Source organism: Thamnophis elegans, chromosome 7 (assembly GCF_009769535.1).
Source record: "Thamnophis elegans isolate rThaEle1 chromosome 7, rThaEle1.pri, whole genome shotgun sequence".
NCBI classification, from domain to species: domain Eukaryota; kingdom Metazoa; phylum Chordata; class Lepidosauria; order Squamata; family Colubridae; genus Thamnophis; species Thamnophis elegans.
Genome location: NC_045547.1, coordinates 58,621,099 through 58,645,366, shown reverse-complemented (window position 1 = coordinate 58,645,366; position 24,268 = coordinate 58,621,099). Strand labels below are relative to the sequence as shown.

The window sequence follows — 24,268 nt, the reverse complement described above, 5'->3', positions numbered from 1 at the left end:
TAGTTAAATGTATGTGTAGATAAAGTATCAGACAAATATCCTATTCCTACATTTTCATTCTGATTCTCTCTTCAGTTTGCAAAAACCATGCAAGAAATTGCATCTGAAGTGACAAACTCTAATTTGCAACTTAATTCCAAACTAAATTCATTTTTTTTAAACTATACTTTCCAGTTATGATTTTTAGAGTAAACAGACCAGTTTTTAGTTCCAAATTATTGAAATTTATATTTTATGCTTGTAATTGTAAATTAACTGTATTATTATTTATTGTGCATCCATTTCTGGGAAAGGAATAAGTAGATTTAAAATAAATAAAAACAATAAGTCATAACCTGTTTCCCCGAAAATAAGACCTCCCTGGATAATAAGCCCAATTGGACTTTTGAGCACATATGCTAAAATAAGCCTCCCCAAAAATCAGCCCTTCCCAAAAATATTGCACACAGCAGCAGCCATGAGGTGACCACGCTCACTGCCTCCTGCACCTCAAAAATAATAACACCTCCCCAAAAATAAGGCCAAGTGCTTATTTCAGGGGTCAAAAGAAAATAAGACCCTGTCTTATTTCGGGAAAACACGGCAGTAGATGCAATAATTAGATTGGAGACTGTTTTTATTTTAATTTCAGATTCTTTTCGTACTTTATTATATTTGTAAGAAATTAACTGTACACAAATACAGGTTTTTTTTGTTTTAGGTTTGTGCAATAGAATAGTTTATATGTAATGGTAAATTAATGTTGTCATTCTTGGCTCATTAGCTACCTTCTTTCCTAGCATAATCAGATTTTCTCCTTGATGAGGCAAAATTAGTCCTTATTGCTCCATGAAGGCTTCATTCTACTTACAACTATGGAACTGGATGATGGTCATATAGCTTATGTAACAACTCGTACTTTTACTCTCATTTTCTTGGTTACTGTTGGTTTCAAAGAAATATTAATTAACCATCTGCTGATATTGCACAATAAACTAAGTGTAGATCATCAAAAAAGAATTCTTCTTGCTTTCATTACTATAGCCATGTGAGGCCACAGTATGTTATTATCAATCTCCTATGCAGTTTATTACTCTTGAATTCATTTAACCAAAATAGGAAACATACCTTTTTATAAATTAAACTAAACATGGCTATCCTTATTTGCATTCCAATGTGATGAAGGCCCAAATATGCTGGGTGGAGAAGCAACATTCGTACAATGAAGAGAAGACAGAGTCCTATGGCCAAATAGTAGGCTATTGATCGTTCGAGTGAATTAGAAGGATCATAAGAAGCAATTATTCTTCCCAGTAAAAGAGGTTGCACGGATTTAGTAACTTCCTGTGGTTAAAAAAAGTCAGATATCTTTTGTCAGATTTTTTGAATAGTTAATACATATGAGCACTTATTTAGTCAGCATATTTGAGCATGAAGAATTACAACCTTATCTTCAGACAATGGTTAGCAGTGATAAAAATGGATAGATGTTACACACTACATTATGCTTCCTAAACTACTAACGTCCCTCAAGAACAGAAGGGAAAGAAAATAAAAATCAGCAGCTACCTTGATTTGTTCCTTTTTATGGAATTACAGGGAAAAAAGTAATGTTTGTCTTTTGGCTCAGGGAACATTCATACCCATATGTCTGTTTTTGGAACTAATGAATGCAAAATTGCAAAGCTATTCAATATTCTGTAGCATATAATATTGCCCTTTTAATAGCCTTATGATCAATATGTTGCTGAAAAGGGAGCATCTTTCTAACCTGCACTTTATTGTAGATTAAAGGCTCTCTCTCTCTCTCTCTCTCTCTCTCTCTCTCTCTCTCTCTCTCTCTCATCTATCTATCTATCCTATCTATCTCTATCTATCTATCTATCTATCTATCTATCATATTATCTATATATATATACACACTTAAAGTCACAACCCCTGGTATGCCCAAGTATGGGAGGAAGGTCACACTTCCACTCTCTGTCATTAGGCTCGTTACAAGAACCATACTGCTTAGAATTACAAGTCTATTAAGGGATATTAAAGATCACCACAATAACAACTGTGGTAATTTTGGGTCCGATTACCTATCTAGTTGCAGGGAACAAAAATAATCCCATTCCTCCAAAAAGATCCGCTTCTAGAAAACATTCATCATAATTTAATAAGTCTTTAGTAATTATCTTATCTGGCTCTTTACACAGATTATTGTTAATAAATTCATTTTCTATTTAAATGAAGAGTAAAACAAATGGGGAAATTCCACCTTTAACATTATTACAATATACAAAAGGATGGAAAATCTTACTAATAAAATTTTCATTAAACAATGTTAATAGTTCCCAGATGAAATATTAGGTATTTTATATGAAATGATCGTATAGCATACAATTAATTTTGTTAAAAATACATTGGAAGAATGTAAGTGAGGTCACAGTACCCTTTTTTAACTGTCCTTTAAATAACCTGAGATCAACATTATAAATTGATTTATTTTTATTATATATCATCATTTCCTAATGGGTCAGCATGAAAACACTGGTATTCATATGGGTTTGTTCAGAAATGAACTGAAACTGATACTCTGAATCACAGAGCTCCTGTTTAAATACTCACATTGTTTTTCATGATTACATATAATTTTAGAAAAAGACAAACAGAACAGACTTATGTTGACCAACAGAGCAATGTTTTTAGTACACAAGGAGGAATATTATAAAAGAACAATTAAAAAAAGAATTGGGCAGGTGTGTCAATGCATCCACATTTAGGATCAAGACTGTTTTTATATACAACATGTATATATATGCAATGAGAATGTTAAAGGACAAAAATTAAAAGTTAGTGATTAAACTCACAGTTGGACAATGGAAAGAACATTTTCAGAACTAAACAGAGTCACAAAACATTGTGACTTGTACAGAAGCTGTCATCAGACCAGATGCTACAAAGGGCAGGATGGAGTAGGGTTTACAAAAATTAAATGAAACACTGTGGCCATAAGAAGAGCTTTATAGCTCCCGCTGCCTTAAGAAAATTCAAAACATTTTTGAAAATCCATATCATCCTGGGCACCCATTTTTTTTTGAACTAATACCATCTGGCAGATGGTACAGGATAATAAAAACAAGGACAAATAGGCTGAAAAACAGCTTCTATCCCAGGGCAGTAACTATATTGCATTCTACAGTATAGTGCAATATTAATGCAATATCGGGTTTTCAATTTTAGTTATATAGAATGTGAAGGATATGAGTTTGTGTTTTTATTTTTATAGTTATAATAAACTGAAGATGGCATTTAATTTCATTGTACAATGTGCAATGATAATAAAGTAAATTAAACTATAACTGCTAGAGAATGTAATGGAATTCTCTGAATCCTTAACTCCCTCTTCAGTTGGTTAAAAAAAAATCACATCTCTATGCCTCTGCCCTTGTAGTTACTAGTTATAGCACATGTGTAGAACTATAATTTGTATTTTACTACTGTTTGTTATGTGTACCATACAAAGATAGCAATGTGTTTTCAGATTATTGTTACAAAGTGATTTATAGATTTTTTTTACAACAATGAACAAGAAAAGGCTACACATAATACACTTTAACGATTAACAAACAAAAAAGGTCTACTATTTCCAAATAAGAGTGTTAATACTTGCTCTCTAGTTGCTTTTCTTATGATCTGAAAATAGAATTTGTGTACTATTTGCAAGACAGCTAGTGATATGGACAAGCTGAAATCAAGCTCTCCAGTTCTCTCTCAAAACTAAGAGTTGTTCTAGTTAAAGATTTCTTCGCAAAAGTGCAAAGTCTGAATATAAAATGTGTATTGCAATTTCTAACTACCTTTGGTAATATTTGTAGACACACCTGGCATGATTAATCTTTGCTATATTCTCATTATACTTGTGAATGATAACAATATTGGCAGCATAGGATAATTCATACTGTTCACTAGCCAGATGATGGATAGAAATTAAGCATGTCAGTTTAAGAAATATTATTATCCACATTGCTGCAGCTGTAAATTGCACTACAATACAAAAAGTGAGAAACAACTTAAGTTTGGTGAAAAAAATTCTTTTTGAGCCTTCTGAATTGAATTGAAGAATATTTTTAACTCAGGAAAGCAAATTCCATATCTAGCATATCTCAATATTTTTTAAGAACATTGTTGACAAACATGGAAGTTTGTTAAAGAATTCTGACTCATCTTTTCATATGTCACTTTGTTTATATATTTGAATTCTGAAGCAAATAAAAAGTATCAATATTACATAGTTCTAGAATCACATTTTAACATTACCAAATAACTTTTTTTATTTAAAATTCAATTTAATTGTAATTCTTTTAAAGACCTAATTTAGCATGAAATCCATATGAACAATTATTGATTCCCTTATGTTTAAAAGACTTTTTGAAGCATCAATGTCTCCATCAATTTACAACAGGTTTTGTTACTATCTTAATAAGCACACATCAGACACACATAAAAATGGTTATCCCAACTTTCTAATTCTTTATCAGCCTACAAACTAAAACTTAATTTAGATTAAATTTTGTCCAACCTCTTTTCTACAGAGATTAAAAATAATTCAATTAAAATATTTGTATGTAGGAACTATATGAATAAGCATGTTTTAATATAATTAATTATTTCAATGTTTTACTTCATTTTATCTTTGTTGAGCCAGACTTGATTCCTGTTGCATGCATGCATGCATACTTGCATACATGCATGCATACTTGCATGCATGCATACTTGCATACTTGCATGCATGCATGCATACTTGCATACTTGCATACTTGCATACTTGCATACATGCATACATGCATACATGCATACATGCATACATGCATACACTGCTTGTCCCAAAGTGCTTTTTCAGAGGCAACTACACTTTTTGTTTTTCTTTGAAGACATTTTGCTTCTCTCCCAAGAAGCATCTTCAGTTCTGGATGGTGGGAAATAGAAGGATTTATACCTTTATAGCACATTTGAGACAATCATGACTGAAAATCTCCATAGACAAATACAATGCTTAGAATTTCTTATGCATGTTACGAAAAGATACAATATTGCAATATGTTAACCGGAAACTTCCCCCTAAATATAGTATTATTCCATAAAACATAAATTTCCAGAAGAAACACCTTCTAAGAGCATTGATGAGTTTGGGTTTTTTCTTTGAGGCCAATTCTCTGTCCCATTCTCTGAGGGGGAAAAAAGGAACATTGAATTATATGGCCAAATAAACCATTCTTTGGCCAGCATAGTTTATTTCACAAAAAGATATCCAAGGAGATTTAGTTAAGGAATCTATTGAATTCAAAGCTCTGCAAAGACCCCCAAGGACCTGGTCCTCTGTGACATGATAGCTCATAAAAGTTCAAGTGTAGCTCAGTTAAATATTTGGCAATGGAAATACTTTGTTTACACATCATTCTGCGAAAGTTAATTCATAAAAAGGTCACAGTGTATGTTTTAAAGAAACCTGTTGTACTTCTTCAGACCACTAAACAAATAATAGGTTTTGGATTGCTTCCAGTACCAAGGGAAAGCAAGGGAAAAAAGACAATTCAATTCTGTTTTGTTTTGTTTTTAATAAAGCATGTTGACTAACATTGAAAACCTGTGTAATTCAACTCTGAATGATGCATTTTAGAATCAGTTTTAACAGATAATACAATTATTTATGAAATATAAAGTAATCACAACATTAGATACTGATAAAATTTCCAATCAAAATGGAATTTGATCATTTCTTAACTACACTGAATATAATATGGGAATTAAGTAATACCAAAAAGCAACTGATATGACAGATTATACTCAGGCATTTTTTCAAAGTGATTTAAGACATTACTCTGTCATAGTGTAGCCCAGCCGCTGCTGAAGACATGTAAACCATGACTTCATTACTGTTATTTACAGAAGAGTCACATAAGTCTAGGAGAGACTAATGTATCTTTATGGAGAATTATTAAGCTGCATCTTTTAAAGAGACCACTAGAGTTTTCAATGGGATAACCATTCTAATTAGGGAGAAATTTCAGAGTATTGAATCCATGCAGAATTTTTTTCCAGGTCCAGCAGTTGGTATGGGGTTATAATTGATAGGATGATTATTTTGGGGTGCAAAATTTCAAATAATCATCAAAAGTTTCTTTTTGTTTTTGGTACTATATAGGATTCTGTGGAGTTTCACAGTCAAATTTGATAGTTTAAATAAGTTAGCTTATTAAAAGCTGTTTATCCAACCTCAAACATGTTGACTTAAGCCTTACGCTTCAACATTCTGTCTGAACGGGACTTCCGGGGGAGGAGCCTGTCGTCGTCGGGAGCTCAACGGAGCTCTCCTCAGAGTTCTGGTTTGTATATCTAAAAGATCTATAGATATCTCTCCTTTCGGGCAAGGAAGGAGCAGGGAGGAACTCAGTCGTTAGAATTCTCTTTGTTGTTCACAGCCTTTTGTTTTTCGCTGTGAACGGAGAAGAGGTTCAACATCAAAGCTGAGTTTTTTTTTTTTACTCCAGCCAGATCTTCTCAGCTGTTTTTTTTCAGCTCAAGGCAGGTCGTCCTCCCCCCTCAGGACAAATCTAAGCTATTTAAAATCGGTCCGAGCAGCGACCATTCCTGAAAACCTTTTTTGTTTATTATTATTTAAAATACCAGCTTCAATCTTACAAAAAACTCCTTTGTTTAACTGTTTTTCAAAATGGCAATTTTATAGCCTTCGCAGCTGATATATTTAATCAGCCCTGTTTTCCTGAAGACTTCTCTTTACTAATTGCCAAAGTTTACTCAAAGTATTTTATTGTAAATCAAGGTGCGCAGAGACTTTGTTTGTTCACTTTTGTTCTTTTATAATGGCTCCTAAGTCCAAACATCCTAAACGTCTTCTTAACAATACATCCCAAGTAATCGCTATAAAGCCACAGTCTTTCCCTTCTACGCCCTCTACTGGAGATTTGTTAACGAAAGAATTTCTTTTTGAAACTCTCAGAGAATTTAGAGAGGAAATAATGCAATTTATTTCGGAACTATGTGATAAACTCGATGCCAAGATTGCCCAAACAAGGGAGGATACCATCGGAGTTATAAATGTGATGACAGATTATATTGCAGGAATGGAGGATAAATTGGAACTTTTGGAAGCAGCCAATTTTAAGCTGACATCTAAAATCGAAATATTGCAACAGGAAATTGAAAAGGTAGAGAGACAACTTGTTATGACAAATTATAAAAAGACTGCGTTTGCAATAAGAGTTAGGGGATTGCGTGAAAACGAACAGGAGAATTTGAAGCAGACCTTTTTTGAGGCTCTCAGTCGTGTGGTGGGAGGTCCGGGACTCAACTTCGATTGGCAGATCCAAAAAATTTACCGCCATAATTCGTGGACAGCAAAACAGAGACAGCTTCCGAGAGATGTGGTTATATATTTTGCTACAAAAGAATCCAGAAACGCGATACTACAAGAGTTCTACAACAACAGGCTGCGAATTGATGGACAGGATTTGATCATTTTTAAAGAGGTGCCACCCCAGATGTTAAAAGCCAGGAGAGACTATGCTTTCTTAACTAAAGAACTTAGAGATAATCAGATACAGTACAGATGGGAGGCGCCATTTGGTATTACAGTCACACTTGACGATCAGAAACATCGCCTCAATTCAGCTTGTGAAGCCCGAGACTTTTGCCATAAGATTTTAAAGGCGGGACTTCCTGAATTACCCGGACTTGGACAAATACAAGGAGAAGTACAAGAGAAGCAATCAATCACATAACTACAAAGTGGGAGCTACCTTTTTTCTCCTTCGGAAGGGCAGCAGAGCGGAGAACAAGGATTTAGTTATGCTTCCAAGACATTTGCTTAATCTTAACTTGAATAATACTCTGTGACTATATCTTGTAGAAAATGGCATAGTGGTATACCGATCAAGAGATATTAAGGCTGTAAGAAATGACGCTGATCTCCTCGGAAATTATATTGTATGGGACTTAAAAAAAAAAAGACTTGATGGACAACGTGGAACTTTTATATAAACTGTTTATGTTTTATTCTCTAGGGTGAGGAAGGCGGAGATTGCTTCCGGATTGTGGTTTAGGTTGAATTGAGTTGGGAAGGGTGGCGCAGATGGGAGGGTAGTGAAGGTTTAATTAGAGCTTATTTTGAGCCAGAAAGTAAGTTGACTTTTATAGTAATTTTTATTTGAACATAATGTTTGGAAGAATATACTCAGGGAGCTTGAAGGAAGGCGGAGCAAATATGGGAGGTGTACAGATGATAATAAAATATATATATGGACACGGGTAGAGGCAGGATGAGAGGAGTTGGAACAGAAACCGAGAGAAATATTTGAGGTGTTTAAGTTGCTTTATAGAGAAAGAGGTAAAAGGGATATATTAAAGGTTTGGAAATGGATATATATTTAGATAAAGAGATAAGGTCCCTAGCTAGAGTAGAATTTAATTTGACTAACTCACTTGGTCTCAACATAGTTTGAAATCCTGCAAGTAATAAATTAATTGAGATTAGGAATGAGGCACATTGCTTAAGTGTTAATAATGATGGGAAGCTGAGCTTAAGGTAGAGAGTTTATTGATTTCTCTTTTTTGGGGGGGGTCTTTTTCCCCTTTCCCTTTTTTTCTTTTTTCTTTATTTATCATTTCTTTCTTTTTTTTCTTCTTTTATTTTTTATTTTTTAGCTTCTAATCTATTTGGTTTCAATATACTCCAGACTTTGCTTGATAAAGAACGATGTCGGGAATGGGATCTGGGAAGTCGGAAGGAGGTCTGGGAGGGGGGTTCATGGGGGGGAGGGGGGAGGGTGGAAATATAGATTCAATTCTTAAAACAATGAATGCACTTGGATACTGTTGCTTTTTTTTTCCTTTTTTTTTTTTACTTTACTTTTATTTTTTTTTCTTATAATTTTAGTGTTAATTACAAAACAAATAGACCAATGAATAGTAAAAATACACCGAAGTGAGGAGTAGAGGGAAAAAAGAGGGAGGAACTAAGAGGGAGTGAGAAGGGAATGTAAGGAGGGTGAGATGGTGGGAAGGGGAGAGAGGAATGGTTGAGGGGGAGGGGAAGTAGAAGAGGGGATTGTTGGAGGGGAGAAATGAAAGTTGGAGGGGTAGAAGAAAGGGTGTATGAAGGATAGAAGTGTTATGAGTTGTGTTTATTGCTTTTTTTAACTGCACAGTATTTAAGTGATTGTATAAAGAAAAATGAAAATGAAATAAAAGATGTTAATGGAAAAAAAACATTCTGTCTGAACTATAATATATGGACCAGGAGGCTCTGGCGCAAAACAGAGACCTCTAAGGTGTATTTCCTTGATGTATCAGTCTTTTTTATGCCAAAAGCATCATGCCTCTCAATGTATATTCATTGTTTCAAGTAAATAAAGTAACTAACCAGGAAACAATAAAGTAAAGTAACTAACGAGGAAATGATCTGATATTAAAATTTTCACTCTGTGGGTAACCTGTGATTTTATCTTGTACAAGATAAATGTTTTTAGTTGAACATCAAATCTCCACAAAACAAGTCATTCATTTGGTTATGCAACTCCAGCTCTCTGACTAATGTAACAACAAGAATTAAGGATGTTCAGTTTGTGATCAGAATGACTCTTTAGTCAACTTCCATTGAAAAAGGAGTAACATAATCATAAATTACATAATCATAAGATGCTGAGCTTGTCGATCAGAAGGTCGGCAGTTCAGTGGTTTAAATGGCTAGTGCCGCGTAATGGAGCGAGCTCCCATTACTTGTCCCAGCTTCTGCCAAACTGGCAGTTTGAAAGCATGTAAAAATGCAAGTAGAAAAATAGGGACCACTTTGGTGGGAAGGTAAAAGCGTTCCGTGTGTCTTCAGCATTTATTCATGCTGGCCACATGACCATGGACAGCTCTGGCTCTTCGGCTTAGAAACTGAGATGAGCACTGACCCCCTAGAGTCGGGAACGACTAGCACACATATGCAGGGGAAACTTTACCTTTAATCATGAATACTCTGATAAATTTTAAGTAGCTAAGATGCAAGGTAAGATTTTTCCATAATTAATTATTTACTTACTTATTATTTTATCCTGAACCAGAGAAAGTTTTCCATTTATACAATAGCAGAGTTGGAAGGGACCTTGGAGGTCTTCTAGTCCAACCCCCTGCCTAGGCAGGAAACTTTATACTGTTTCAGACAAATGACTATCCAACATCTTCTTAAAGACTTCCAGTGTTGGGACATTCACAACTTCTGGAGGCAAGCTGTTCCACAGATTAATTGTTCTAACTGTCAGGAAATTTCTCCTCAGTTCTAAGTTGCTTCTCTCCTTGATTAGTTTCCACCCATTGCTTCTTGTTCTACACTCAGGTGCCTTGGAGAATAGTTTGACTCCCTCTTCTTTGTGGCAACCCCTGAGATATTGGAACACTGCTATCATGTCCCCCCTAGTCCTTTTTCTCATTAAACTAGACATACCCAGTTCCTGCAACTGTTCTTCATATGTTTTAGTCTCCATTCCCTTAATCATCTTTGTTGCTCTTCTCTGCACTCTTTCTAGAGTCTCCACATCTTTTTTATATTGTGGCGACCAAAATTGAATGCAGTATTCCAAGTATGGCCTTACCAAGGCGCACTTGGTATTAGTGATATTAACACTTCACGTGATCTTGATTCTATCCCTCTGTTTATGTAGCCTAGAACTGTGTTGGCTTTTTTGGCAGCTGCTGCACACTGCTGGCTCATATTTAAATGGTTGTCAACTATGACTCCAAGATCCCTCTCACAGTTACTACTATTGAGGAAGGTACCACATATACTGTACCTGTGCATTTTGTTTTTCTTGCCTAAATGTAGAACCGTACTCTTTTCACCATTGAATTTCATTTTATTAGACAGTGCCCAATGTTCAAATTTGTCAACATCCTTCTGTATCTTAAGTCTATCTTCTGGAATGTTGACTATTCCTGCCAGCTTGGTGTCATCTGCAAATTTGATGAGCTCCCCATTTATCCCCTCATCCAAATTATTGATGAAGATGTCGAAGAGTACTGGGTCTAAAACAGAGCCTTGGGGTACTCCACTGCATACTTTCCTCCACGTAGATGTAGTTCCATTGAGGATTACACGTTGAGTGCGGTTGGTCAGCCAGTTATGAATCCATCTGGTGGTGATGCTGTCCAACCCACATTCTTCTACTTTATCTAGTAGTAGGTTATGCTCTACCTTATCAAATGCCTTACTGAAGTCCAAGTAAACTATATCGATGGCATTCCTCTGGTCCACTAATTTTGTCACTTTATCAAAGAATGCAATAAGATTAGTCTGGCATGATTGATTTTTGACAAACCCTTTGTCAGCACCTCTTCATTGAGTAATTAGGAAAGAAGACCACAAGACTCCATAGGTAGAAATCAAGTGTACTTTTACTAATTATAAATGATTAGAAGCGTAGCAAAGCGAAGACTGATTAATTAAGCGCGAAAGCGATTGATATATAAAATAACCCATTCCCCACCCCTTGGCCTCCCCGTTACAGTCCAATCATAATTCTCCTAAGTGTCAGGTGTGAGATAACTTCGAAAGGCATCACCAAGATGGAATGTCGGTGCCGTTAGCCTTGGCGGGAACCTCCTCCGCATGTGTAGTCCGACAGGCAGCAGAACTCCAGAATCTTCCTCCAGCACAATTAGTAACCCCTCCCAAATACCATGCCCTCCCTCCCCGTTTCATGGCAGCCGAAGCAGCAGCAAAGCAGAGGCTGACACCCTTGTTGGTTTTTGGTTATTACTTTGTTTACTTCTAGGTGTTCACTAATTCGTTGTTTGATTATCTTTTCCAGAATCTTTCCTGGTATTGAGGTCAGGCTGATAGATCTGTGGTTTCCTGGATCTATTTTTTTTCCCCTTTTTTTGAAGAGGGGAACCACATCAGCTCTTTTCCAGTTCTCTGGCAGTTCCCCGGTGCTCCAGGATCTCTGCAAGATATAGTTCAGTGGTTCTGAGATCTCGTCTGCCAGTTCCTTCAGGGGTGTAATCCATCCGGTCCTGATTATTTGAACTCACCTAGGGTAGACAGGTGCTCACTTACCATTTTCTTCCCTATTTCAACTTGTGTTCCTAATCTGATTTTTGTGGTGATGTTATTGATAGGTTGGACTGGTTTATCCCTTTGTGTAAAGACAGATGCAAAAAAATGAGTTAAATAGTTCTGCTTTCTCCCTGTTGCTTGTCACCTTCTTGCCACTTTATCCCAACAATGGACCAATTGTTTCCTTGACTTTTTTCTTGTTTTGACATGTTAAAAGAAGCTTTTTTTGTTATTTTTTTACTTTTGTCACAAGCCTTTCTTCATTGTGAGCCTTAGCTTTCCTCACTTCATCTTTACAGGCTCAGGCTATTTGCTGATATTCTGCCTTAGTTATGTCCCCCTCTTTCCACTTCTTATGCTTATCTTTTTTGTCTTTCAATTTGTCAGAGAGTTCTTTATGCAGCCATGCTGGTTTCTTTGGGGAGCTGTTATTTTTCTTCTTCATTGGTATTGTGCAGAAATGTTCTGTATCAATTAATTCCTTGTCCCCGCTGTTCAGTTTAAATGTTTATCCAGAAAATCTGTGAATTTAATGCCAAGTAACTCATTCCCTTTCTTGGAATGGTGCAAACCATCTCTTTTGCAGTTTTTCATTGGACCAGCTGCAGGCATCATGACTAATAAAACCAAAGCCTTCCCCTTTAAACCACTCCTTTAGCCACACATTAAACTCTGCTACACGCTGGCCCTTCCCTTTTTGTTCCTTATATACTGGTAAAACCTCTGAAAAGATAAGCCTACAACCTATACTACTAAGTTCATATCCCAAGCTCTGGAAATCATTCTTCATAGAAAGTACATTTTTGGGGGACGGATCATTTGTGCCAAGATGTATAATAGCATCAACGTCACAGTCCTTACTTGCATTCTTGACTATCTTAAGAATACGCCTAATTTAATTAGCAGAAATTCAAAGTAGAAAAAAATCCATGCTGATCTTAGATTTATTAATGCAATTTGGTTTCTTTTTCATACAGTCTAGTCTGGTTCTTGGGTATGTACGAAATTTGTTTTTGAAACCATTTTTAACAGATTTTGGAAGCTTTTTTTAATTGTATAATCATAGATTATAAATTACAATATTTGGTTCATATATTAACCTTGAACAAAATCCAACCATTAAATGATTGTTTACTTGAAAATAGACAGTTTTTTTATCATACGATAAATAAATATAGAGATTTATTTATCATAGGATGTGGGGGAGAAATGGTTCATCCTCATCATTTTCATTAATATTATATAAATTGAAGTTTTGATGGTATATCAGAAATGATTTGTTAAAAAGCTTTTCACTGGACTGGGATCCTAAGAATCTTTCAATTTCTAAGTGGCTTACAAATATAATTGAAGGCTATTTTCAAATAAATTTCTAGATTATGTATATGAAAATAATTCCTTTAAAGAACTAATGCTGCAATCCAAGTAATGTCTGAGCAAGATTTACATTTGAATATATGCCTGAGATTATATTGTAGAGAATCAGTTTGATGTTGTGGTTAAGGCATCAGGTAGGAGACTTGCATTCTAGTCCTTAGGCACAAAGTTAACTAGGTGACTTTGGATAAGTCACTTTCTGTCAGTTCTAGGAAGCAGGCAATGACAAAACACTTCTGAAAAACCTTGCCAAGAAAACTACAGGGACTTACCAAGCAGTCAGCAGGAGTCAAGGTTGACTTGAAGGCACAGGGACATAAAAAAAGGATTATACTGTACGTTAATATTTTTTAAATCAGCACTATATTGATTATGATATCTGGCTGACTAAAATGCAATTTGTGTTAAAGGGTCTTCGACCTGAACTGAGGAGAATCTATTTCTAAATTCCACTCCACAATTTATTGGGTAACAATAGGCCAGTTTTTCTTACTCAACCCAATCGCCTTTACAGAATTATATTTCTGAAAATGAAATAAGAGACCACTAACATATGCCATGTAGAATATTCAAAAGAAAAGTAGGAGAAAAATAATAATTGGCATATAAATAACATTATACGCTTCCAAATATGTAATACATACCTTTCTAATTTTTCAGAGAGATTATCAGCAGAATCTGAAGCAGGGATTTGATAAATATCTGATAATTCCAGACGTTGTCTATAGCCCTTTTGCAAAATAGGCTTTGTCCATCTGCAAAATAATACAAGTGTTTTAAAATCAATCTACACATTTATATAACATATGACATAAGTTGGTTTTTAGTTTTCTTTTTTTTATAGCTTTTCCTAGCCCTCCAGTATCACATGATGATTGCACAATCATGCATGTTGGTGTAATAAATAAATAAATATTAAGATGCAGAACAAATCTGCATAATTTGTTGCAAGTCCTCAAGGGGCGCCTATGCATTACTGATGTTATATGGTCAACATAGTTTTCAAATCCAGTGAATGTTTAAATCTGTGAAATTTGAGAAAAAAAGAAACTTAATATAGCACTGAATGCATCCAAGATCCTAAATATATCTGTAAGTATTATTTGGATCATTACCTCTTGAATATCCATTACATAAAATTTGTCCTTTTTAAAATCACTCCTCATAAAGTTTTCAGGACTTCCTCAGACTTCTCTTGTGAATCCAGAAAGCAAAAGTTATTCAAATATTTTTTTCTGGTTTAAAAACTGTACATTTCTTTAAGCAGTGAAACGTCCATCAGTTCTGTTTGTATATGTAGAATATATTTCTCCATATTCTCTTTAATTCACACATTTAAGTCCACATTCCACATTCCAATTAATTTCACACTTATCAATTGTAGCTTGTTCATTTTCTGTAACTTCATTGACACAAGATCTAGATATCAAGTAATTTTGAAGATCAAAATTCAGAAACATCATGAAATAAATTATCATCTATCTTCCTAATCACCACAGGAAAATTAATTAATTCAACTCTATAACTGCAAGTCCATATGACTTTCTAAAAACCATATTCCATTTATGCTTTCAATATTTAATCCAAAAATATTATTTTCCAGAACTTTAAAAATGTTAACTACAACTATTTTTCAAAGAGAAAAACAAATCACTTGATGATTATAATAAATTTGCCAATCCAAAGAATCTTAATAATTCCAAAACAGAAAAAACGCTCCAGAAACTGATTAAGAAATGAAGTTCATCTGTGGTTTATGTCTTTAAAAAGTAGTGTTACAAGTGTGAATTTGGTGGTGGCTCTTGACTCCCAGCCAACCACAAAACAGCAAATTCCTATGGTCTAGCTGTTTGGAGCCATATAGATTATCTCAATGATTTCTCCTTCCTCCAGAGATATTTTGCCACTCTGGACCAAGCATTAGCTGTAGTTTTCCTAGGAAGTGCAGTCCCAATGCCAACAGATCACCATAGCACTCACCAGAATTTGCTCAACAACCCCGATAATTTGCAAGGCCTAATATGTTGGTTAAGCATTTAAGAAATGAAATTAATTTAATTTATCAATTAAATTATCACAAAAAAGAGCATTACAGACATGGTTTAAAAAAACTATTTAGTATCTTGTATTCGGATACTATATGACAGAGTCAGTTTGTGCTACTGGCTAAGGTACCAAGGTAGAAACCAGAAGACTATGAGTTCTCGAACCAACCTTAGGTACGAAAGCTATCTTGGTTCCATTAGCCAACCTATGTTGTCAGGCTCAGGCAACAAGGCAATTGCAGTTTTTATTAATTATTAATAAATTAGTTAATTAATTAATCAACAGCTAAAATTATATTTATTTATCTGTTACATACAAGAGGTCTTTATGAATCAAGCAGTTTCCTAATATGCCAAATGCTATATTGGCTGGGAAATCTGTGACTTGCAATCCTTAGCCGGTTGGACAGTACAGTGTTGAGAAAGCTTGCCAGAAAAACAATCCAAAATATGGAAGCTTCTGAAAAGAACTAAAAACATGCATCAGTACCTCCTCTTCATAAATGCAATTTTATCTTTCAGATAAGAAAACCCTGAACATTTATTTCATTTCCATTGATAAGAAAAAGATAAAGAAGTAATGCAAAACAGAAATGTTCCAGTGTAGTACACGTCCTGAATAATTCTGATTTTACTCATATGACTAAAACATTTCAACGGTTTTTAGAATGATTATAAATCATCCCAGCCTATTTCATATCATATTTGGGGAAAATGTTTCTAATAAGCCCTATATGCTTATTTAATTTTATTTAAAATCTGATTAGCATTTTCCCAATATTAAAGAAAAAAGATGAGGTGACTCTTGTATCATTCTAGGAAAACACCATGTGAATCTCAAAGATTGTTCTTTGAATCAAGGGGGTGTTCTATTTTAATACAATAATAGAATAGCAGAGTTGGAAGGGACCTTGGAGGTCTTCTAGTCCAACCCTCTGCCTAGGCAGGAAACCCTATACCTGTCAGCCTCTGCTTTTCTGCTGCTTCGGCTGCCATTGAAACAGGGAGGGAGGGCATGGTATTTGGGAGGGGACTGATTGTTGTGCTGGAGGAAGATTCTGGAGTTTCTACTGCCCGTCTTACTGCGCATGCGGAGGAGGTTTCCCGCCAAGGCCAACGGCACCGACATTCCATCTTGGTGATGCCTTTCGAAGTTATCTTGCACCTGACACTTGGGAGAATTATGATTGGACTGTGCATGGGATGCCAAGGAGTGGGGAATGGGTTATACAATATATCATTTGCTTTCACGCCTAAATAATCAGACTTCGCTTTGCTACGCTTCTGTTCATTTATAATTAGTAAAAGTACACTTGATTTCTATCAATGGAGTCTTGTGGTTTTCTTTCCTGATTATCCAATGAAGAGGTGCTGACAATACCGTTTCAGACAAATGGCTATCCAACACCTTCTTAAAGATTTCTTTTATCTTATACTTCTTATTTTATCTTATACTTCTTTTGTACAGCTACAATGAAGAAAATAATATATAAATAATATGTCTTCATGCATGCCTAATCAACAAAAGTTACACTGGAATACACACACACACACACACACACACACACAGAGACACGCACACAGAGAGAGGGGGGAGGGAGGCACACCTAGTTCATTTTCAACTTTAAAGAGGACATTGGCATGGACTTATTCTTGAACAAAATTGTACTCAACTAAAGAAAAATAATGCTGCACAGTTTTTTATATGAACACATTTATGTTTATCTAGCCATCCAAGTCATATTATTTGCAGATAAAGTATATAGCTTATTGCTGAAATCAAACTTGGTAGATAAACATAGTCCATTGTTTAAACTGATCTTAGGTACAAGCAAACATTTGCTGCTACTACTGCTGCTACTATAACTCCATGTAGTAATAGGAAACAATTCATTCTTACTTTATTGGGAATGGATTAAGAGTTTGAAGTTAGCTACCATTTGTACATTAAATAGTTTTACCTTCTATTTCTTTCTCTGTTGCCACAATATGTAATATTTTGGCAAGGATAAACTTTCCCAATGGTAATATTTTTATATGCCAAAGTACGTTCTAAGATGCATGTGATTATATCAATATAAGGTAGATTCCTTTCTTGTACATCTTGTAATTCATGTTCTTGATTTCACTCCTGATGAAAAATTGTTTTTGCTATTCAGATTCATTGTCTAATAGAATGACAATTAATCATATTTCCCTATTGGAATACACTAGCACATTGCAACACTATTTCTGGGCTACCAGAATTCTACAAATAATTTTGAAATGTCTCCTTGGCACCTTGGCTTCAAATTATTTGAGTTTCGCTGGTAGGAAAATTTAAAACCATGGCTGCTCAATAACTTTCTGTTTGCAATAGCCACTGTAGTAAGTTTGGCAACCTACATTATTACCTATAACAAGCAGTTAGACATCTGCTCAAATTTCATGAAGGCATATGGATTTTCCATATGTTCTCAGTCTTCGTTATGACTTGAACCCTAATCCTAACCCAACCCTACTTCAGTGGGGCAACAAAGGCTAAAGATCTCATTCCCACTAAAGATCTCATTCCCTCATGCAAGGCTTTATGTACATCCTCCATTCAGAAAATTCTGGGCTGGTAAATAAGCAATTGGCTCTTCAGTGAGTCTCAATCTTTAACCAGAATAGCCTTTTCAGTAGGTAAAACTAGACACAGAGTGATATAATTAAATTTGATTGTCTAAAATTGGTAGAGCACATCAAAGCACAGAAAGTAAAGGCATCTTGGAACTCTCAGTTTTATTATTCCAAAAATTATTCCAAAAGCCCAGACAAGATAGTGCAACTCTGACTTTATTCTACTCATAATAATTTCTTATTTCAAACACAAAGAATTATAGGTAGACCTCAACTTACCAATAGTTCATCTGAACTTACATCACTGGAAAAATCCATTTTTGAACCCCAAACAAAAATTGAACCCTTCAGTACAGAGTATACTATCTTAACAACAGCACTTAAGAAGTATATTTGTTTTTATAAAACTTTACAAACAAAAGGGTTATTAGTGTTTAAAGGACATCAGCATTCCTCATTCTTGGAAATAAATGTCAAACAGAATGTAAAAACAATAGAATAAAAAAAGGTATCTTGTCAAAATTTGTGTTTTGTGCAATATTCTGGATCTACATTTTGCTTGAAAATGAAGTAGACAGGAAAGAAATACAGGTAGTTTCCTTGACTTACGACTACAGTTGAGCCCAAAATTTCTGTTCTTAAGTGAAACATTTGTTAAGTGTGTTTTGCCCCATTTTATGACCTTTCTTGCCACAGTTGTTAAGTGAATCATTGCAGTTGATAAGTTAGTAACATGATTGTTAAGTGAATTGCTAAAGGAAAAGTAACCATGAAAATAAAAAGAATAAATAGCTAAAGGTCAGGTGGTAAAATATTTGAAAACATTTTAAATATTTATTAACTCAGTGAAGGTGACCAGTTAAACCTATAATTTTCATGGCAACTTAGTCTCTTGTTCTAACATTACTGGCATAATAACATAGCAGCTTGAATTTGCAGCTTAACCAAGTATAAAATAACAAGCTGGATTTGGTTCCAAATCTTTCAGGGTGGAATGTCCCCATTCAGCATTTCAGACAGTCATAGCATGCAATATTCATGATATCCATTTGCTACACTTGGTATTCTGATTTTGCCATAGCTAAAAATTAGCCTATTCATTTGCACTCATCACTTATTTTTCTGAATTTTTATAAATCTCCGACACTTAAGAACTTCTTAATCACTCCCCCTTGACTCCATATCTATCACCTAAATTAATTATTGTGTATGGGATTGTATGTGTATGTGTATAGTGTATACACCAAAGAAAGGTGGAATTTGTGTATCTCCAAAAACCACATATATGAAAATTGTAATTTTGAGGCATTTTGATCCACTCTATAAGGTTTAAATTCAACCCCAAAATTAACACTAATGGTGGGATGTGGATATAATTGCACAAATTCAAAATGACATTTTCTGTTTCAAAAAAGTTACAGAAAAAAATAATGAAACCAGTTTGCCTATCAAGAAAACAATGTGGCATGATTACACCATACCATACAAACATGGTTGAGATTTTTTCCCCTTATTTTTATGAGCATAGCAAAATAAGTAGGGAGCATTATGCTCTTATCTTTCAAAGGCACTCTCAAAAGTGTATCTATATACTACACACTCATTTAAAAAAATGTTCTGCATTTAACAAAGAATTTGATACTAATTATTAACACACTTCTTTCTCCTGTTAAGTGCAGCATGATTTCTTGGAATCAATTACAAAACAATAATCTAACCTATAATTATCTCAAAATAATAATTTTGAGTGGTCAACATTTTAGGATTCAATACGGTGACCCAAATTAAAACAGAAGTTTCTACATGATTGCTGGACTCTCTTAAATATGGTAAAGAAATAATTTAGTCAAGCTCATTGCTTCTTTGACACAACTCACTATGGAAGCATCCATGTTCTTATGGGATGTTTTTCTGATTTCCCAATCTAACCCATATTCCTGCAATTTTATCTTTCTCTCTCATCTATTAACCAAGCCCAACAGTTTATTTTTCAAGTTCAGCCAAGGTCAAATAGACCTTCCCAATGCACTTAAAGGTATATTGTACATTTGTAAATTAAAATTATAGATTCCCTTCTCACCCTCTATGGTGGTTATGTGTCTTTCTCAATCACAGGTCTTCTATAAGATGCCTTGGAGTCTGAAAGTTCTGTTCAGTATCTTGGCTGTTCCTAGCATTGCACTATTCTACACAAGAGCTCTCAGGTTGTTCCTAGGATTGTTGGTGTCATTCTTCCAGCTTAGCAATCATATCCTAAAATGCTCCTACCACCACCCAGACCACCACCCAGACCACTCAGGCCTTTACTTTCCACATCTTCTCAAGTTCCTCCTTCTGAATCTGGTACTCTCCAGCTTCTCATACTCCTTTTTTGTGATGTTGCTGTCACCTGGCACTGCCACATCCATCACCACAACTGTCTTCTTGTCTTTGTTTACTACCATGATGTCTGCTTGATTGGCCAGTATCTGCCTGTCCATTTAGATCTGAAAGTTCCATAGGATCTTAACCCTAAATTCTCCATGATCTTCTGTGGAATCTCCAATCTGGGCTTAGAAGGATCTAGACAATAAATTCTACAGATGCTCTTGTACACAATGCCACATACGTACTTGGTTCTGTCATTCAGTATATGTTGTTCCTGCCTGCATCTTACATCCTGCCATTATATGTTGGATTCTCTATAAGCCTCTCTGTATAGTCTGCATCTTGGATCCTGTCTACTAATCCCTGCTTCTATAGATCTGGTGTTTAGTGCCTGTTCCTATGCTGTTATGATGAGCATCTCAGTGCTGTCTTTTAGCTAGCTCAAGACAAGAGAATCTGGAATTATACAATTTAAATTTGCAGGATCTATGAAGATAGATAGAGATAATGTCTTAGCTATCGCCACTGGGCTACCCCTTCACTGAAGCATAAAAATAAACTTCCTATACTTCCTCCTTCCTATAATTGATTTTTCTTCTACAGATTTTCTGAGTCAGGAGGACAGAAAATCTTGACAGATGAGAAGAGGTTTTAAATCTTTTGGCCCACCAGAATCACACAATGTCATTCAAGCAGATCACTCCAGTCTATCCAGAGTCTAGGGGGGGGGGGGAGTCTTCAAGGTCTATTTGAAGGATCGTGAAATGAGGAATAAAATAAAATAAATGGGGAAGAATAGGAGAGGAAGTAGAATGTATTGCATTGCACTAGTATATGATTTCAGTAGCATATCTAGGCATTTAAAGGATGTCTTCCTGAAACAACTGGCTGCTGTCAGTCGTTTGACAGTAATAGTGCTGTTATTATGGGCACATATTCAGGAAGCTTAGAAGAAACAAGAGTATTATATAGGTAAAGAAGGAAAACAAGTTCCACCTCTTCTTTTCATTATTAAGTAACCAAATACTCTTTATAAGAATGATACAAGTTCCAGTGTAAATAGGGCATTGTCTTAACTCTTATTTGCTTTATAACTTTTTTCCCCTTTTAAACATTTCCTCCTTTAATCAATGTCTTTGGTTCTGTTTGTTCAACTTTTCTCAACTTCCTATATCAGTAAATGAAAATACAGAAGGTTTTCTTTTTTTCTGTGAAATTGTCTCAAGACTTTTACAATTCCTGTCCTTAAGTACAATGTTTACCTATCTACTCCATATAGGGTTATAATGTTCCAATAACACGCTAAGCAGCAAACTTTATGTAATTATCTTAAATTGAGAGTCTTGGCAAAATGTACTGACTTTTCTTTTTCTTAATGTTGACAAATATGCTTGGAAGAGAAATAGGTGTGTTAATATTATTGAGTGTGATATTTGTTCTCCAGGAATTATTTCTCTAAAGTGTCCCACAGTAATAGTTGAAAAGGTATGCTGAGTAGTTACAGCAGCCTTTGTCCTTCTTGAAGAAGCTCTCTTATCTGTGCTTGAAATTAGGAATAATAGAACAACATTTTACTCAGGCTTTAAAATAGCTTTCCCAAACATTGCTTATGTGCTGGAGCTTATGTGCTGGAGCTGCACTTTGCTTATGTGCTGGAGCTGCACTTCTCAGAATTCTGGGAAGTACACTTCAATATCTGGAATATGCTAGGTTAGAAAAGCTAGTGTAAACTGAATTTTGCACACCTGCTGGTTGTTCCATAAATTGAAGACAGATTGGTACTTCCCAGCAGTGATATTTCTAAATCTATGTAATTCATGTCACAGGTAAAAAAATAAAAACTTCATTTGCAGCTAGAAAGCTCAATAAGGTTATTTTAGAACAGCTACCACCTCCTAAGCAACAGCAGCACTGGGTGTTTCTCAAGACAGCACTGTCTCCTAGCAGGTTCAGCACAAGTAATCTTGCACACATACCATTGCATGTGCCAGAATGCTATCAACACTATCATTTTCCAACTATTATATCCAGCAACTACCCTTTTCAAATACTCTACTTTATTCCAAAACTGGTGTGGAGAATCAAAATAAAGAGCTTTCAAACACCAGATCATTGACATACTTTTACATATATGATATATTATATATAAGGCTTCTAAAGAAGAGCAATGGTCTTTCTACATGACCATCAGTTAAAACATCTGCATCATATTTGCACCACTATGCAAAAGTCCTTGTGTCTACACTGGATCTTCAGGAAACAAAAAATAGGAAGAAAAGTTCATCAGATTAATCAATGGAAGAGCGGGAATATCAACATTCCACCTACTTCTCTGAAACCCACCTATCTTATTTCCTTACTGTATTTTCTTGCACTATTTAAAAAAAACAGGGAGTGGTGCTTACTGTGGGAGCAAGTGACAAATATATATCTTACATTAATTCTGATTTCAACATGAAGGAAATCCAAGAACTCGAGAGAGATAAGAATTTTCATCAGTCGCTAATGCTGTAATTCTTCAGAAGTACCCTCAGCCTAGCTATTTGGAACCTGCAGATTATTATGAGTATATGGGAGACCCAAGATTACATCAGCTTAGAAATGCAATAAAAAAGTTTCAGAACCAGTGGAGAGCAATAATCATTCCTGTAAGAGTTTCTATCTGTGCTTTCTTTTGCAGAAAGGTTCCTATTGCCTAATCATTTTTCTGTCAACAGCTACATTCTCTATGAGCTAATCTGTTGGTCTCCTCATCTTAGGCACAGCACAAGTAATCAGTGGGTGAGTTAGAATAAAAAAATAGAAGGGGATGCACATTATTAATAGGCAATCTCTTTCTTCTGTTTCTGATATTCTTTTCTTTTCCTGTTGAAGAAGTAGTTTGCCGTCATGGATAAATAGCTCTTATGAGAAGTCTGGAGTGCAGGTAGATTTTAAATTAGGCCATCATCAACTTTTTAAACTATGTGGGGGACACAGTTAAGTACAACAACTTTAAGGGTTTTATTCTATTAACTTATAGTATTCATTTTGGGACAAAAACTAATCGACCACAACCCACTTTGAAGCACGTGCAGAAGAATTATATTTATATGGATGGATTTTTAAATATCTTAAATGATAATAAATGAATTCTCAAATCCACAATTCACATATGTAATTTGTGTCAGTCTATATTGGTTAATGTAACATACAGAACTAATTACAGAATAGTAAAAGCTGTAGAGAAAAGCAGGCATCTAAATGCCTTGGAAATATTTATATCAAGCTTCTACAGATAAGAGCTGTCCTGCAGTGCTCAGCAAGACATCGTTTTAAAATGATTCTATTATCCTCCATCTATTGCAGGTCTACAGAAAAAAATCCAAGAAGGTTCCTTAATTAATAGATGCTTTCAATACTGTAATGTTTCATACATAATAGCTTCAGCAGCTGTGAGTGAGCAAGAACCATTAAAAACTATTTAATATAGAGAATTGGTAGGGATAAATTGGTGTCAGGGAATTATGCTAAACCATTTATACATCACACTCAATCAGATTTTTTTTTACTACAGTATGATTTATTACATGTTACAATTGGATAGGTTCAAACAATGAAAGTTTCCTTTGAATCAAGCTTGACTCCTGGTGCCTTCATAGACAAATACCGTGTAATTTTTTTAGCAACAATACTGAAATGTTTTGTTATTGTACTCCTTCAATATATTTATTAATTTTACTTCCCAGTCTAATCTATAAGCCTTTGATTTATTAGTTGCTTATTATTCAATCTTTCTGATCATTTTGAGCTC

At 34.9% G+C, this 24,268-nt stretch overlaps 1 protein-coding gene across 1 annotated transcript in view; it reads right to left on the bottom strand.

Moving 5' to 3' along the window:
* The window catches only part of CFTR (CF transmembrane conductance regulator), a 90,861-nt gene extending 70,273 nt beyond the window's left edge, over nt 1-20,588 (bottom strand). Inside the window, 5 exon segments of the mRNA XM_032221843.1 lie at nt 1,091-1,319; nt 5,083-5,195; nt 14,107-14,249; nt 14,794-14,881; nt 20,416-20,588. Of these exon segments, the coding sequence (XP_032077734.1) occupies nt 1,091-1,319; nt 5,083-5,195; nt 14,107-14,249; nt 14,794-14,881; nt 20,416-20,588 (746 nt within the window).
* Between the last annotated feature and the right edge of the window lie 3,680 nt (nt 20,589-24,268).